Below are 19,126 nucleotides of genomic sequence, written 5' to 3'. Positions count from 1 at the left end.
TGACGCAAAAATCCTCTGCATTTCTCAGCTGTACCATCAAACTTATCAGGTAATGAAAATCTTACCGGATCAGGCCTGGTCGGTGGGAGGGATTGAATATAGCATGTGAGATGTTCGTTAGCAGCTCGTAGTGAAGTGAGTTGGCCTTGGAAATCCTTGATCATGTAGTTCTGGTAAGCGAACGCGGCCTGTAGTTGCGTTAGCTCCGCTGGATTCTGTTCCGGCGAAGTATTCTGTAATGGAGGCTGACTCAGTTGAGTGTTCGAATCCATGTGCGGTGGTTTATTAAACACAACAGCACAAACAGAGAGAGATATTGAGCAGGAATTGTGGTCAAACAACAGGCAAAAGGTCGATAACAATAGCGGCAGTCCAGACAGTAAACTAATCCAAAAGGGTAATCCAAAAGACGAAGTCAGAAAAGGACATGCACGTGCAAACAATCAGGAATAGAAGAAACGCTTGGTAGAGACAGGGTAAACTGGCAATACTTCGCAACATAATGCACAAACAACATGGCTTATAACAAGTGTATACAGGAAGAGAGGGGAGAAGAAGCGGCAGTGTTCAATATTCGGGAGACGGCTCCCTCTGGCAGTTGGAGGAATGGATGGTGGATGCAGATGTTACACTAACCCACTGATGTCACATGGACTACTTTGATGATGTTTTTATTACCTTTCTGGACATGGACAGTCTACCGTACATACATTTTCAATGGAGGGACAGAAAGCTCTCGGACTAAATCTAAAATATCTTAAACTGTGTTGCGAAGATGAACGGAGGTCTTATGGGTTTGGAACAACATGAGGGTGAGTCATTAATGACATAGTTTTCATTTTTGGGTGAACTAACCCTTTAATACAGTGCTGTTTGGAGTATTGGGATCACGTTGTGTTGAATGAACACTGATAAACCTTGAGCATGCTGCTGAGAGCTGTAAAAGAGAGTTTAAGCCTATGGCAGGCAAAATAGAAGCACTGCAAAAGGACCTTAAGACTAAGGTGAATAAAATGAAGTACATACAAAGTTCAGTCATGAAACTCTAACCGAGCGCTGATTGGTTCTTTCTACGCCATGGCATCAGCCAATCGGAAGTAATTCCATATCCACGCAACCATATATATCGTACCCTAGCCTGCGATCGACAAGCTGCGCAATGTGAAGCGCTGTTATCCCTCCTCCTCCCCAGCGCCACCTGTAGAGATCTGCTACGGGGGTTCTACCATTCTTGCAGCAGCTTTTTCCTTGTTGTTTTATTTGACTAAGCTAAACAATTTGTATTTGCTCAGCAGCAACAGCAGCAGCAGCAGCAGTAGCAGCAGCAGCAACAGCAGCAGCAACAGCAGCAGCGTAGCAGATCTCGTACGCCATAATCAAGCCATGTATACTTCATACCCCATGCCAATAAATGCTGGTTGAATTTAATTCACTCCGAGAGTTGTCATGATTGAAATTATTTTATCAATGATTGATGCAGTGTGATCCAGGCAGATGAGCTTGAAGCCTAGATATAAAAGGAATAAATTTTATTAAATAAAATGGAAAATTATAAGACAAATGAATCAAGTATGAAAATTGTAATAGCATATAAATGACTTATATAGCATAATATCTATCTTATTCACTAGTTTATAATAAAATCCAAATATTGTATCTAACAGATGAAGTTTGTTAAGATCAGAGTATAGAGAAAGGCCCAAAAGAAGTAAGATATCTGCAGAATGCAAGGAAAAAATGTGATGATAATGCTTCCCAAGTGTGATCAATGCTGTGATCTTTAAAATGTTTGAAAGATGATACATCTTTCAAACTTACAATCAAATTCACATGCACTGCCACACAGTATTCAGCCCAGGTAAGTGATGTCAAGTAGGGACATTTGGTGGCTTTTCAAGAAGTCACAAAGCAAAGATACAGTATGATTCACCTTCTGCATCTGGATGGAAAGTGAACTGTAAGTGATACCAAGTAAACATTCCTCTAACTGTAGTGTATGGGTCCTGTTTGGTTAGCCTATTTCTTTTGGGAAATTGCAACCCATTTTATTTATGTATTTATTTACTTTTTTATTTCTATGTTTTACATTTTACATTTTAATTTTTAGCTTTTGTATAGCAAAGTATAAGCCACAGGAGGGTGAGTTTGAAGGGAAATAATCATACAAATCAGACTGTCATATTATTGGTGATGTTTAGTGTATTTAACATTTTCTACATTTGATAAAGATCCATGTAAATAATGGCAAACTAATGTACCATCCAATGATGTTTATGACGAAGCTGCAGATGACAAAATTTGACATTATTGCAATATTAAATTATTCAAGTTTAATTCAAAGTCAGAATCCTTCTCGTTTATTCTTATAGAGCCTGATTGGTTTAGTTTTCCCCTAAATGTTACTAATTCATTAACTATCTGTTATGCAACTGCTCAGAGTCAGAATCCTTCTCATTTATTCTTATAGAGCCTGATTGGTTTAGTTTTCCCCTAAATGTTACTAATTTATTAACTATCTGTTATGCAACTGCTCAGAGATGCAAGACTGAGGATCCAAATGCAGTAGTTTATTGAAGGGTAATCCAAAGACGTTATCTAAAAACAGGCAAAAGGTCATAAACAGGGTAAACAGTCTACACGTTAACAGGGCACAGGAACAAAGGGAAACCCAGGAGAGACAGTCAAACAGAGTAAATCCAAAATAGAGGCAAACCAAAGAACAGGAAACCAAAATGAGCACTCAGAAATGCAGTGCTGACACATACAAGACTTCACAATGAATGACAGAATAAACCAGGCTTATAAATGCAGAGACTAGCAAGCTAATGAGCAATAGCTGAATGTAATCAAGCATGATGAGCCTGGACAATGGATTATGGGAAATGTACAAACAAGTACTAACAATGTAGTTACGGTTCCCATTAATTATGCATAAATCTACATTACTCAGATCGTAGTTAAGGTTAGCTCTTCATTAATTCTTGATTAGTTCATGCATCCACCACTATTTAGTTCATGTTGAAGTAATAATACATTATTATTCATGTACCCTTATGGTAAGTTAGAACAATGAAATGCATGAATGTTTTTCTCCATATGTATTAATCTATTCATTGATTTGTAACTGAATTCTTGCTTGTTAACAGGTTTTGACATTGACTGTTTATGGCCTGTGATGATTATCTAATAATGACCATGCAATGAAGCTTCAGCTTCATTATTAAACTGACACTTTCCAATTCTACAGATGAAGCTATCTCATCGACCCGAGTTGTTTGATTTTGAGGGTGTTTCTATGATCCACTACTTCACTGACAACTGGGAAAAGGTGAAAAACTTTCAAGCAAGACCTGATGACATTTTAATCGCCACTTACCCCAAAGCAGGTAAGTTTACTGCATGAACCTTTACAGGTTTAAAGAAAAATAGCCAGCATGTGATGACCACTGAGCTACAGTTTTTTTTTTTATTCAGCAAAGATACATTAAACTGATCAAAAGTTATAGCAAGGACAATGTTACAAAAGATTTCTGTTTCAAGTGCTATTCTTGTTAGCTTTATATTCAAAGAATTTTGGAAAAAATGTATCACAGTTGTAGGGCATCGCTCAACAGAACTTACCTATGACTTCATCAAAAAGGAACATGACCTAACAAAGCTTAATTTGACCAAAAGAGCCATTTCCTGACCCCAAGACCCCCAGCCTTGACAGGAATGATGACGTGACTTTTTTTAACAAAGAACTCTGTCTTGAGTACCTCTCAGCCCATCTGAAATAAACTAATCAAAACCTATCACGTGGGGTCTGACCACATTAAATCTATCGATTCTCTCACAAAGCCCTCTTGTATTATCAACAGAACAGTAAACACTAATCAACGGATCTAAGACCAAAACCTCCTTTGTGTTGAACAATCCTTTTTGACCCGGTCACAAGTGACTCCAGTCACTGTTCCAATGATTCTATTCTTATAGACTCAATCTCAAATGGACAATCATTGAAACATCATTATAAACTATATTCAGAATAACACATGCTATGATGTGATGACTAACATGTTGAATTCGATGCATTATATGTTTGTATTCCCTTTTGCATTTTCTTTCTCTTGTAATCATTGTTTTATTAGGTCAGTCTAGTAATATGTGTGTAAGAAGTGTGTCATGTTTGAGTTCTAATTACAGGATTTATTATTCTCTTTAATTCTGTGTGCATGAAACATTGAAATTCGGTATCAGGGAGATATTAGGAAACTTTATAAAGTTACTAATAAAACAGGACTGTTCCGCAGACATTACGTGATGCAATCAATGGACAATAGACGGGGCGTGTCTAAGCTCCGTAGCAACGTCTCATTGGAGGACCGCATCTGAGGATGGAGCTAACTTTCTCCTTTATGCTGTCCAAACAGCTAGTTGTTGAAGAACCGATACTTTGACCACGGCTGAAAAGTTGTTTGGGTTATGCTGAAAAGAAGAAGTTGAGAACTGATCTTTTTACCGGGGCTGATTTTCCATCTAACAGTCGCTGACCATCTTCATCCATGAGCCGCACAGCTGATACTTCTCACCCAACAGCCGTCACATCCAGAACTCCGAAACACTCCGTGAACTATTTGCCAAAGTCTCCAAAGAAGAGAGCTGCTCAGAACAGCGCGTTTCACCAGCCGGCAACTAATTCAAAGCTTCTGCACTACCCAACGCCGGTGTTACAATATATTCGGTTCCTGAAATATTCTGTTCCACTGGGTGGCGCTTACGCGAATATTCATGATATCCTTCTATTGTGGGCGTGTCCTTGAGACAACGCACAAGCGAATGGAACTGAAAATATTAGTACACGCTCCTCAAATCATAACTGTTTTATAGATTATTTCGAAAAGGTAATACAATATTCCTTTGGAATATAAATCTTTGGAGCTTTGTTTTGATGACAGTCTTCTTGGACATGCCAGCAGCTACTTAAAGAACGTTATTTTTTGTTTAAAATATTATAATTATGAAATTATAATTCAGTTTCGTTATATTCAAAGTTTGACAAGGCAGGATATTGCAGCACAAAACCCTGAAATGTGTCAAAAATAACACATACTCAAAAAACTTTATGTATCTGATTTAAAACAATTTAAAAAGCAGTCAAATAAAATAATTATGATAATAATAATAAAATTTATTTCTGTCAGGTAATACAGCAAAAATACACAGAAAAAAATAGACAGCTACTTTACAAGATGACGTTATTTTTTATTATCATCACCAATGTCATAATTTGGTTCTGTTTTGCTCTTGTGATGTTTCCACATTATTCTCATCATCTTATAAAGTCACTGTCTGTTTCAGATTGGATGTGAGAGCTGAAGTCTTGGATAGCTCTGGCAGTGTCAAGTCAAGTCAAGTCAAGTCAAGTTTATTTATATAGCGCTTTTACAATTGGTAATTGTTTCAAAGCAGCTTTACATATTAGAAGCACAGAAAAAAGGGAAGTGGTTAAAAATAAGCTGTACAAACAAGCGTGGTAATATGTAACATATACAAGATGGCGCTACATTAAGCCAATGTCGGCTGACTCCCAGGGGTGGAAAAAACCCCCTAGGAGAAAAACCCAGCGTGCTAGCACTGGGAAAAAAGAGCAAAGAGATGTGTTTTTAGTCTAGATTTAAACTGACAGAGTGTGTCTGCTTCCCGAACAATGCTAGGAAGATTGTTCCAGAGTTTAGGTGCTAAATAGGAAAAGGATCTGCCGCCTTCAGTTGATTTTGATATTCTGGGTATTATCAACTGGCCTGAATTCTGAGATCGCAATAAACGTGAAGGACTATAATGCATTAAGAGCTCACTTAGGTACTGGGGAGCTAAACCATTTAGAGCTTTATAAGTAAGTAGCAAGATTTTAAAATCTATACGATGTTTAATAGGGAGCCAATGTAATGTTGACAGAACTGGGCTAATATGGTCATACTTTCTGGTTCTAGTAAGAACTCTAGCTGCCGCATTTTGGACCAACTGTAGTCTGTTTAAAAGCCAAGCAGAACAACCACCCAGTAGAGCATTACAATAATCTAGTCTTGAGGTCATGAATGCATGAACCAACTGTTCTGCATTTGTCATTGAGAGCATATGTCGTAATTTAGATATATTTTTTAGATGGAAGAAGGCGGTTTTACAGATACTAGAAACATGACTTTCAAATGAAAGATTGGTATCAAAGAGCACACCCAAGTTCCTAACTGAGGACGAAGATTTAATGGAGCACCCGTCAAGTGTTAGAGAGTATTCAAGGTTTTTTCGTGAGGAAGTTTTTGGTCCAAAGATTAGTATATCAGTTTTTTCTGAATTTAATAATAAGAAATTTCTTGTCATCCATTTTTTAATGTCAGCTATGCATTCTGTTAGTTTTGTGAATTTGTAGGTTTCGTCAGTATAGCCAGTATATGCCAATATAGTTTTCAAGTCTTTTTAAAAGAATGGTATGATCGATGGTGTCAAAAGCAGCACTGAGATCTAATAACACTAATAGAGAAATACAGCCACGATCGGATGATAGGAGTAGATCGTTTGTAACTCTAATGAGAGCAGTCTCAGTACTATGGTATGGTCTAAATCCTGACAGGAAATCCTCACAGATTCCATTTCTTTCTAAAAAGGAGCACAGTTGTGTTGAAACTGCCTTTTCTAGTATCTTTGACAGAAAAGGTAGATTCGATATTGGCCTGTAATTTACTAAATCTCTCGGATCTAGTTGAGGTTTTTTAATAAGAGGTTTAATAATAGCCTGCTTAAAGGTTTTTGGCACGTATCCTAGTGTTAAGGATGAATTAATTATATCAAGAAGTGAACCTACGACCTCTGGAAGCATTTCTTTCAGTAGTTTAGTGGGCATTGGGTCTAGCATACATGTCGTTGATTTTGATGATTTGATAAGTTTAGATAATTCTTCCTCTCCTATAGCAGCGAATGATTCTAGTTTTACCTCAGGGACACTACAGTGCACTGTCTGAAGCGAAACTGTAGACGGTTGCATGTAAAGAAGTTCATAAAGTCATTACTGCTGTGCTCTATGGAAACGTCAGCAGTTGAATCTCTGTTTCTAGTTAATTTAGCCACAGTGTCAAATAAATACCTAGGATTATGTTTGTTTTCTATTAAGAGATTTGAAAAATAAGTAGATCTAGCATTTCTTATAGCCGTTCTGTACTCAATCATTTTTTCTTTCCACGAAAGGCGAAAAACTTCTAGTTTTGTTTTCTTCCAACTACGTTCAGCTTTTCTAACAGCTCATTTTAGAGCCCGAGTGTGCTCATCATACCACGGCGTTGGATTAGTTTTCATTAATCTTCTTTAGACGTAAAGGAGCGACTGCATCTAATGTGCTGGAGAAGAGAGAGCCAATAGTTTCTGTTGCAACATCGAGTTCTTCTAAGTTGTCAGGTATACTAAGGCGATGAAACTGCTTGGGGAGATTATTTATAAAGCAATCTTTAGTGGTAGACGTGATGGTTCTACAATATTTATGGCTGGGTGGTGGTTTTGTAGCCTTGGCTAATTGTATTATACACGAGACTAAATAATGATCTGATATATCATCGCTCAGCTGTAGAATTTCAACAGCATCAATATCAATTCCATGCGACAGTATTAGATCTAAGGTATGATTACGACAATGAGTGGGTCCTGACACGTGTTGTCTAACTCCAATAGAGTTTAAAATGTCTGCAAATGCCAATCCAAATGCGTCTTTATTATTATCTACATGGATATTAAAATCACCAACAACAAGGACTTTATCCACAGCCAGTACTAACTCTGATAGAAAATCAGCAAATTCTTTGATAAAGTCAGTATGGTGCCCTGGTGGCCTGTATACAGTAGCCAACACAAATGTCAACTTACATAATGTTACATAAAGCACCATCACTTCAAAGGAATTATATTTGAAATTCTTTTGAATTGTTCTGAATATATTACTATAAATTACAGCAACACCTCCCCCTTTGCCTTTCTGTCGAGGATTGTGTCGATAATCATAACCTTGAGGACTAGATTCATTTAAAGTAATGTAATCGTCTGGTTTTAGCCAGGTTTCTGTCAAACACAGCAAGTCTAGTTTATTGTCTGTGATAATTTCATTTACAATAAGTGCTTTTGAAGAAATAGATCTAATATTCAGTAACCCAAGCTTTATCATTTGTTTATCTGATTTATCTGTGATTTTCATTTTTTGAACATCAATTAAATTTTTACCCTTAAAAGGTTTCGGAAGTTTTTTGTATTTACTAGTTCGAGGTACATACACAGTCTCTATGTGATAATATCTAGGTGAAAGAGTTTCTATGTGCTGTGAATTATTTGAGTTCTGTGACGTGAGGCGGCTAGCAGACGGTCGGTTTAGCCAGTTTGTCTGCGTCCTGATCTGGGCCCTGGTTTGTCATGTTTCAGCTCTAAGACTATTTGCCAAATTTCTAGATAGAAGAGCAGCACCATCCCGGGAGGGATGAATACCAGATCAGGTCTGCCCCAAAAGCTTTTCCAATTGTCTATGAAACCTATATTATTCTGCGGACACCACTTAGACAGCCAGCCATTGAGTGATGATAACCTGCTAACTATCTCATCACTCCGACGAACAGGAAGAGGGCCAGAACAAATTACTTCTGCTGACATTGAATTTGCGAGTTCACACACCTCTTTAATGTTAATTTTAGTGATCTCCGACTGGCGAAGTCGAACATCATTTGTTCCGACGTGGATAATGATTTTAGAATATTTACGTTTAGCATTAGCCAGCACTTTTAAATTTGCTTTGATGTCAGGTGCTCTGGCCCCCAGCAAACATGTGACTATGGTGGCTGGTGTCTCTATTTTCACGTTCCGTGTAATAGAATCGCCAATAACTAGGGCACTTTCAACAGGATTCTCAGTGGGTGCGTCACTGAGTGGGGAGAACCTGTTTGATGTTCTAATCGGAACGGAAGAGTGGTGTTTGTTCTTGCCATTATGCCGCCTCACAGTCACCCAGTTAGCCTGCTGCGTGGCTTCTACAACCGGAACCGAATGTGCAGTGTTTACTAGGCTAGTCGCATCCAAAGCAGTATCTAAGGCCCTTTCATTCTCACTATCCTCAATTAAAGTTTGGATGCGTGTCTCTAATTCTGAGATTCTCTCTGTCAGCCTGACAATATCCCTGCATTTATCACATGTGTAAGTCTCACTGCTGACAGAAAGAGCTAAGCTGTACATGTTGCATTTAATACACATGATAATCGTCGGACATGACTGACCGTGTGTTTGATGAACGCCGTCCGAAAAACTGCAACGCACACGGGACTCGCTGGCTGGATGTCTCGGTCGCTTCCCGGTGCCTGGGGCAAGGGTGATGTGCGGGACGCTGTACCTCGCGGTGGATCGATGAATGCCGGGCAGCAACGTCTCCACAGCTTCCCGATCTGGCGAGGACAGATCAGAATAACATACATCGGATAAATCCGTCATTAAATCGACAAGGTTAAGTAATCTAGTGAAAAATAAGAAAGTTATATTATGTGAATAGGAATAAAGAGAAGGATTTAGGATAAACTCCACGAAGCTCCGAGCGTAGGTCAGACAGCAGGCAACAGCGTTGAGCAGCGTTGAACCGGAAGTCTCTGGAAGAACTGAATTCCAGTGTGTGATCTGGACATGCATGAATGCTGATCCCGAGTGCCAAAGGCCCTGTTTTAATATTTACCTCAGAACCTCACATTTAGCATTGCTTCTTTTCACACATTGTTTTGAATTTTTAAATGTCTTTTCAATTTTAGAGTATTTTAGAGAATTCATAGAGTAATTACTTCTGTACTTGTTATAATATTTAATGTAATTAATATTTATATAGGCTACAACTGGATTTGTTGTTAAAAAAAAAAAAATCCAAATAAGATTTGCAGATCTTTAGAAAGGGTTTTAACAATGTTTGTGTCACAGACACGTCAGGTTCCACCTCCCTGCAATACCCACGCACCCAATCACCGGAGTTCTAATCACCGCCACCTGCACGTCATCATCACAGCAATCACCAGCACTATATCTGCCACACTCACACACACAGTCATGGTCCGGTCTCGTACGTATCACAGACTAATGTATACTTACCTCAAGGACTCCTATCTGCTACTTACCTGCTTCCAACGTCTCCAGTGTCTCCAGTGTCTCCAGTCATCCTCCTGTGTGCTTCTCCGTGTGTGTGAGTGTTCCCCGTCTTCAGTCATCTGGATCATCTTCCAAGAACTCCATCTACAAACCACAAAGGACAGTATCATTCTACTATCATCTCATCAAACTCTCCATTTACCATTTACTCACCTGATCTCTGCTGATATCAATAAAACTGCCATACTTGCTTTTACATCTGCCTCCGTGCCGTCTGTATTGTAACAGAAGACCGGACCTTCAAAACGACAGGATATTAGCATGAGCCAACCAGACCCAAGCTCTCCGCTGGGCGGACGCACTCTGGATTCAGAAAGGCTCCGTGGTGAAATCCTATCCAGCCTTCGTCTCTCATTTCCGCGAAGTCTTTGGAAAACCCCTCTCGGATTCATCAGTCGGTGAGAAACTCTATAATTTGAAACAAGGATCTAACTCTGTGAGTGATTATGCCTTGCAGTTCCGTACTCTGGCTTCCAGCAGCGGATGGAATGAACAAGCCCTCATCACCTCTTTCCACCAGGGGTTGGAGCCGAAGTTGCGATTACATCTCGCTGCATACGAGGACACCATCGGCCTCGAACGCTTCATCCAACTCGCCATCCGCGTAGGCACTCGTATGCAGTCGTGTCTCGAAGAACACCAGGGCCAGCCACTTCCACACTCCCTCCTCCGTCGGTCCGAACCCGTCAGCTCCCCAGAACCAGCCAGCGAACCCATGCAAATTGACAACTCTCGTCTCTCCCCTACCGAAAGTCAACGAAAGCTGACCCTGAATTTATGCCTCTACTGTGGTTCTCCTGGGCATGTGCTCTCTGCATGCCCAATCCGTCCTCCAAGACCTCTGGTGAGTGCCATCATTCCCTCCATAAAAAAGATGAAACCACTCACCACTGTTGTAAACCTTACTGCTGTAAATGTATCTGTTCCAGTTGTCGCGCTCCTCGATTCAGGGTCAGCCGGGAACTTCATCTCCGGTGCCCTCTGCCGTCAACTCAAGCTCAAAACCTCGCCCTCGCCGTCCATCTACCAAGTCCATTCCATCACCGGAAAGCCCCTAGGCCGCAAGAAGATCAGTCGCTGTGTGGGACCGCTACAACTCCGTGTAGGGATCCTACACGTCGAGGATATTCACCTGCTGGTTCTGGAGGAATCCACCGCTGACGTTGTTCTAGGGCGCCCGTGGCTCGAACAACACAGCCCCACCATCTCCTGGCGCACGGCCGAGATCCTGAAGTGGGGCGAAAACTGCTTCTCCAACTGTTTCTCCGAGTTTCCTGTTCCTCCTTCTCCACGTCCAAAAGATATCACTGTCTGCGCTACCTCCATCGAGAGCCCCATTGAGAAATGATCCATCGACATCCCATCCTGTTACGCCCCCTTCAGCGACGTCTTCTGCCCGCAACGTGCCTCCAAACTACCTCCACACCGGCCATGGGACTGTGCCATCGATCTGCTACCGGGTGAGCCAGTGCCACGGGGAAGGATCTACCCCCTTTCAGCGCCGGAGGAGAAGGCCATGGAGGAATATATTGAAGAGATCCCTTAATCAAGGATACATCCACCCGTCTACTTCCCCTGCTGCTTCCAGCTTCTTCTTCGTGGCCAAAAAGGACGGAGGCTTGCGGCCCTGTATTGATTACCGGTCTCTCAACAAAATAACCATCAAGTTCCGTTATCCACTTCCCCTCGTCCCAGCGGCCCTGGAACATCTCCGTGGTGCCACTGTGTTCACTAAGCTGGACCTCCGCAGCGCGTACAACCTCATCCGGATACGCGAGGAGGACGAGTGACCGCCACCGGCCATTACGAATACCTGGTCATGCCCTATGGACTAGTCAACGCCCCCTCCGTATTCCAGGATTTCATTCATGAGGCGCCGGGAGTTTCTCCACAAGTTCGTGTTGGTGTATATCGACGACATCCTCATTTACTCCCGGAGCATGGCCGAACATCGCCACCACGTTGCGGAGGTCCTCAAGCGCTTACGGCAGTTCCAACTGTTTCTCAAGGCGGAAAAATGCTCCTTCCACCAGTCATCTGTCCACTTCTTGGGATACTTCATTGATCACAGTGGCATCCGGATGGACGAGGGGAAGGTAGATGCCATCAGGTCCTGGCCCACACCTACAACCATAAAAGAACTCCAACGCTTCCTAGGCTTCGCCAATTTCTACCGCCGATTCATCAAAGGCTACAGTTCCATCGTCTGTCCACTAACCAACCTCCTTCGACATCAGCCCAAGTCTCTGTCCTGGTCCGAAGATGCCACACAAAGCCTTCGAAGCCCTCAAACACGCCTTCACCATCGCTCCCCTCCTCGTCCACCCTAACCCTGACCTTCCTTTCGTCGTGGAAGTGGACGCATCCACCACAGGAGTTGGAGAGGTCCTCTCCCAGCAGCAGGGGCAACCAAGTAGACTCCATCCATGCGCCTTCTTCTCCCGTAAGCTCAACCCGGCGGAGGTCAACTGCGACATCGGTGACCGTGAGCTCCTGGCCGTCAAGCTCGCATTGGAGGAATGGAGGCATTGGCTGGAGGGAGCCAAACACCCTTTCCAAGTGCTAACCGACCATAAAAACTTGGAGTATCTCAAGGCTGCTAAAAGATTGAACCCTCGTCAAGCTCGCTGGGCTATGTTCTTATCAAGATTTGACTTCACTATCTCCTATCGTTCTAGCTCCAAGAATCTCAAGGCTGATGCCTTATCCCATCTCCATGCTCCTGATGAGAAAAATGAAACTCCAGAACCCATTCTTCCAGAATCCCTCTTCGTGAGTCCCATCCAGTGGTCCGAGGAAACTCTGCCCTCCTCCAATGCCTCCACCCGGGTTGCTAATTCCTCTTCAAGGTCTACCTACCGCTCTAACCACTGCAGAACTAATGTTCAACTACATCTTTCGTTACTATGGAATTCCCGAGGACATTGTATCTGACAGAGGGCCCCAGTTCATCTCCCGAGTCTGGAAAGCCTTCCTGTCCCTCCTGGGTGTGACCGTAAGTCTGTCTTCCGGATACCACCCTCAGACGAACGGGCAGACGGAACGGAAGATCCAGGAGATCGGCCGCTTCCTGCGTACCTTCTGCCATGGCCACCAGGACTCCTGGAACCAGTACCTGGGTTGGGCCGAGTACGCCCAGAACTCCCTCAATCAGCCTTCCACCGGATTAACACCCTTTCAATGCGTACTTGGTTACCAACCCCCACTGTTCCCCTGGGACGGGGAACCCTCCAACGTTCCGGCTGTCGACTACTGGTTCCGGGAGAGCGAGAGGGTATGGGACTCAGCCCACCATCAGCTGCAGAGGGCCCTGCGCAGACGCAGGATGACAGCCGACCTTCGTCGCTCCAACGCTCCCAACTACCAGCCAGGGCAGAAGGTCTGGCTGTCGACCAGGGACATCAGACTGCGTCTGCCATGCAGAAAGCTGAGTCCCCGCTTCATTGGCCCGTTCACCATCATCAAGCAGATCAACCCCGTCACGTATCGTCTCCAGCTCCCTCCACAATACAAAATTCATCCCACTTTCCATGTTTCCCTGCTAAAACCTCACCACCCTTCTGTCTCTCCTTCCACAGAACCTGACGTGGCAGCCGCCGAGCCCCCCCTTCCACTTCTTCTGGAGGATGGAGCTGCATACGAGGTTCGTGAAATTCTGGACTCCCGGCGCCGTGGTGGTCTCCTGGAATACCTCGTCGACTGGGAGGGCTACGGGCCAGAGGAGCGGTCGTGGGTCCCGAGAAACGACATCCTTGACCCCAACCTGCTACAAGCCTTCCACACCAGCCACCCGGACAGACCTGCCCCCATGCCCTCGAGATCGGCCACCACGAGGTCGGGGTCTTCGGCCCTCAGGAGCGGGCCGTGGGAGGGGGGGTGCTGTCACAGACACGTCAGGTTCCACCTCCCTGCAATACCCACGCACCCAATCACCGGAGTTCTAATCACCGCCACCTGCACGTCATCATCACAGCAATCACCAGCACTATATCTGCCACACTCACACACACAGTCATTGTCCGGTCTCGTACGTATCACAGACTAATGTATACTTACCTCAAGGACTCCTATCTGCTACTTACCTGCTTCCAACGTCTCCAGTGTCTCTAGTGTCTCCAGTCATCCTCCTGTGTGCTTCTCCGTGTGTGTGAGTGTTCCCCGTCTTCAGTCATCTGGATCATCTTCCAAGAACTCCATCTACAAACCACAAAGGACAGTATCATTCTCCTATCATCTCATCAAACTCTCCATTTACCATTTACTCACCTGATCTCTGCTGATATCAATAAAACTGCCATACTTGCTTTTACATCTGCCTCCGTGCCGTCTGTATTGTAACACACACACAAACACACTCCAACAACAACAACAAAATACCTTGAACACATTGTCACGGCTATCAATCATCAAAGACCATTAAGGTTTTCAGATGTTTTTGTGTATTCTTCCCTCTAATTTCAGTAAGTTTGGCATTAATTGCTGTACCAATGCTGGCAGGCACCACATGAGGACACTTTCTGCAACGTTGCTCCTGTGAGACAAACAAATAAAAGGCAAAACATTGATGATATTAGGAAGCAAAGTGGCCCACAGTCCATAACTACATATCAAGTTAGACAAATCAACAGCAGCATGTTTGGGGATCTGGACTTCCAAATGGAACCAGAAAGTTGTGAGTTTGACAGGAATTGCTACTATTGTGGCACGGAGCAAGAAACTTAGAAGGATTATTTCACTTTGAAATGAAAATTATCCCAAGCTTTACTCACCCTCAAGCCATCCTAGGTGTATATGACTTTCTTCTTTCTGATGAACACAATTGGAGAAATATTAATCGATATCCTGACACATCCAAGCTTTATAATGGCATGGCAGTGATAGTGATCAATGAGTATAAGGCTGAAGAAAGTGCCTCCATCCATATTCATCTATTATAAACATACTCCACACAGCTCTGGGGGCCTAATAAAGGCCTTCTGAAGCGAAGCGATGCGTTTGTGTAAAAAAAATATTCATATTTAAACAAGTTATGAAGTAAAATATCTAGCTTCCACCAGACTGCCATCCATATTCAAGTTACGAAGAAAGTGTAAAACTCTTGCAGTTCACAAAGCTTACACTATGTCCTACACCTTCCCTAATAAACTTACGGAAAAAAATGTAACTGACGTGATGCCAATTTACACTTTCTTCGTAACTTGAATATGGATTGCGGTCTGGCGGAAGCTAAATATTTTACTGCATAACTTGTTAAATATTGTTAAATTTTTTAACACAAATGCATCACTTCGATTCAGAAGGCCTTTATTAAGCTCCCTGGAGCCACGTGGAGTACGTTTATGATGGATAGAGGCACTTTCTTCAGCCTTATACTCATTGATCCCGTTCACTGCCATTATAAAGCTTGGATGCATCAGAATATTTATTAATATTTCTCAGATTGTGTTCATCAGAAAAAAGAAAGTCATATACACCTAGGACAGCTTGAGGGTTAATAAAGCTTAGGCTAATTAGGGGCCAAGCCCCGAAGGGGCTGTAGCCCCTATTGTAATTGTACGTTTTCCCTTTTATTATTATTATTCTTCCTCCCGAATGGGAGTCTATGGCAGCCCTATCAACGGAACATGAGAAAATTATGAAATTTGGCACAGTTGTAGAGATGCTCATGAATAGTGATTGGACCAAATTTGGAGTCTCTAGAACCAACTCTATAGCGCCACCACCAGTTCAAAATTTCAACATTCTAACGGTTTTAACATTTGAACTGTTTGTCATAGAAAAATTAAATTTAGTTCATCTGATTCGTCTCTTCATGCTGATGCTATTCAACTTCTTACATGAAGTCTCCACCCATTACAGTAGCGGCCATTTTGAAAAGTACAGTATTTGTTTTTTTCGCTTCTCCTCCTTCAAAATTTGTCCAATTTTGTCCAATCTTTGATCAGATTATCTTTGGACTGAGCCGCACAGAAATGACTGAACAGATTTTTTTTATTCATCTTTGTTCAAAGGTTATGATGTCACGAAGTTAACGAGGTCGACCCAAAATTAGTATAGAGGCTGTATCTCGGCCAAACTTGGGAACAGCGCCACCTACAGGTCATGAGATATGAAAAATGGCTATTTTGGCCAATAACTTTTGAACAGTTTGTCAGAATCAAGATCTTGGTGTCTATGGATTCCTTGGATCATGCCGAATCCGACGATACCGATTCTGTCAATATTGGATGAATCACGTGTCCGCCATTTTGAATTTTGTCATAAATTGCGATATCTTTTAAACAATTTGACATATCATCACAAAATTTGGTACATATGACCATCAGAGTGTCCTGAAGGTACATGAGAAGTTTCAGCACAGTGCCACCTACTGTTCCACAGATGTAATGATTATTTCAAAAACGCTTATAACTTTTGAAAACACTTTCCAAAATGTGTATGCTTCATGTCATTTTATTCCCTGGCTTATGCCGATTCCGACAATGTATCATTTGTCATTTTCCTTAAATGTACCTGTCTGCCGTATTGAAGTAAATGAAAAACAGTTTTTTCGCTACTCCTCCTACAAAATTTGGTCAATTTTGTCCAAAATCAGCTCAGATGATCTTTGGACCGAGCCGCACAGAAATGACTGAACAGATTTTTGATATTCACTACCATTTCCGAGATATTCATCTCTGAATGTGACCTTGCTTGTGTTTGTTGTCTTATGCTAGTTAGCTTAGCACAGTAATTGCTTAGCATGCTAAACTATTGCTATTCTTTCTAATGTGGTCTTCAGTCAACAGGTTAACCAAAACTTAGTTGGCATTAAATAACTTTGCATACTAATATGGTTAACATGCTATGAAGCTTTTTTTTGTGAACTCTTTCTCACACTGAAACCTCTGCTTAGCATACTGATGAACTTGCATGGCTGATTAGCTCAATGTGTTACGCCACGGATCCCGAATGCTCTGCATCGTGGGTTCGAAACTCAGTGTGACACATGCCCAGACCGCATGAGGTACTGTGGCAGGAAAAGATGCAGAACTTGTGTCTGTTCTAGGCATTCTGCCTAAAACTGGTCTAATCTGAAGCTATCACATGTAATTCCTTTATGTCCAAATTAGTAGTTATTCTTCTTCCCCCTGTATGGTAATCAATGAACCATAAGAAGGAAAATTATCAAATTTGGCATGCTTGTAGTGATAGTAATTAAAAGTAATTTGACCAACTTTGGAGTATCTAGGACTAAGTCTATAGCGCCACCACCAGTTCAAATATTCACTTTTGTAAAGGTTATAACTTTTGAACCCTTTGTTCCAGAAAAATGAATGTCAATACAACTGATTCCTCTCTTCATACTGATCACATTCAATATCTTACATTAAGTCTCCACCCAGTACAGTAGTGGCCATTTTGAAAAGTACAGTATTCCGTTTTTTCGCTACTCCTCCTTCAAAATTTGTCCAATTTTGTCCAAACTTTGATCAGGTGATCTTTGGTCTGAGCCGCACAGAAATGACTGAACAGATTTTTTTTATTCATCTTTGTTCAAAAGTTATGATGTCACGAAGTTAACGAGGTTGACCCAAAATTGCTATAGAGGCTGTATCTCGGCCAAACTTTGAGCAATCAAAACTAAAATTGGTACACTTGATCAAGACCATGATCTGAGGTTCCATGCCAAATTTGGGAACAGCGCCACCTACAGGTCATGAGATCTGAAAAATGGCTATTTTGGCCAATAACTTTTGAACACTTTATTAGAAAATCAAGATCTTGGTGTCTATGGATTCCCTGTGCCATGCCGAATCCGAGGATATCAAATTCGTCAACATCGGATGAACCACGTGTCCGCCATTTTGAATTTTGTCATAAATTGCAATAACTTTTAAACAATTTGACATATCATCACAAAATTTGGTACATATGACCATCAGAGTGTCCTGAAGGTACATGAGAAGTTTCAGCACAGCGCCACCTAGTGTTCCACAGATATAATGATTTTTGCAAAATTGCTTATAACTTTCGAAAACATTATCCAAAATTTGTCTGCTTTATGTCATTTTATTCCCTGGTTTATGCCGATTCCGACAATGTGTCATTTGTCATTTTCCTTAAATGTACCTGTCTGCCATATTGAATTAAATCAAAAACAGTTTTTTCGCTACTCCTCCTACAAAATTTGGTCAATTTTGTCCAAAATCAGCTCAGATGATCTTTGGACCGAGCCGCACAGAAATGACTGAACAGATTTTTGATATTCACTACCATTTCCGAGATATTCATCTCTGAATGTGACCTTGCTTGTGTTTGTTGTCTTATGCTAGTTAGCTTAGCACAGTAATTGCTTAGCATGCTAAACTATTGCTATTCTTTCTAATGTGGTCTTCAGTCAACAGGTTAACCAAAACTTAGTTGGCATTAAATAACTTTGCATACTAATATGGTTAACATGCTATGAAGCTTTTTTTTTTGTGAACTCTTTCTCACACTGAAACCTCTGCTTAGCATACTGATGAACTTGCATGGCTGATTAGCTCAATGTGTTACGCCACGGATCCCGAATGCTCTGCATCGTGGGTTCGAAACTCAGTGTGACACATGCCCAGACCGCATGAGGTACTGTGGCAGGAAAAGATGCAGAACTTGTGTCTGTTCTAGGCATTCTGCCTAAAACTGGTCTAATCTGAAGCTATCACATGCAATTCCTTTATGTCCAAATTCGTAGTTATTCTTCTTCCCCCTGTATGGTAATCAATGAACCATAAGAAGGAAAATTATCAAATTTGGCATGCTTGTAGTGATAGTAATTAAAAGTAATTTGACCAACTTTGGAGTATCTAGGACTAAGTCTATAGCGCCACCACCAGTTCAAATATTCACTTTTGTAAAGGTTATAACTTTTGAACCCTTTGTTCCAGAAAAATGAATGTCAATACAACTGATTCCTCTC

At 41.8% G+C, this 19,126-nt stretch overlaps 1 protein-coding gene across 1 annotated transcript in view; it reads left to right on the top strand.

The window, feature by feature from the left end:
• The window catches only part of LOC137026726 (cytosolic sulfotransferase 3), an 88,704-nt gene that overhangs the window by 13,238 nt on the left and 56,340 nt on the right, over positions 1-19,126 (top strand). The window contains exon 2 of the mRNA XM_067394159.1: positions 3,248-3,386. Within this exon, the coding sequence (XP_067250260.1) occupies positions 3,248-3,386 (139 nt within the window). The remainder of the gene's footprint in view (positions 1-3,247; positions 3,387-19,126) is intronic.

Source organism: Chanodichthys erythropterus, chromosome 9, assembly GCF_024489055.1.
Source record: "Chanodichthys erythropterus isolate Z2021 chromosome 9, ASM2448905v1, whole genome shotgun sequence".
NCBI classification, from domain to species: domain Eukaryota; kingdom Metazoa; phylum Chordata; class Actinopteri; order Cypriniformes; family Xenocyprididae; genus Chanodichthys; species Chanodichthys erythropterus.
This window is presented reverse-complemented; position numbering and strand designations above follow the sequence as displayed.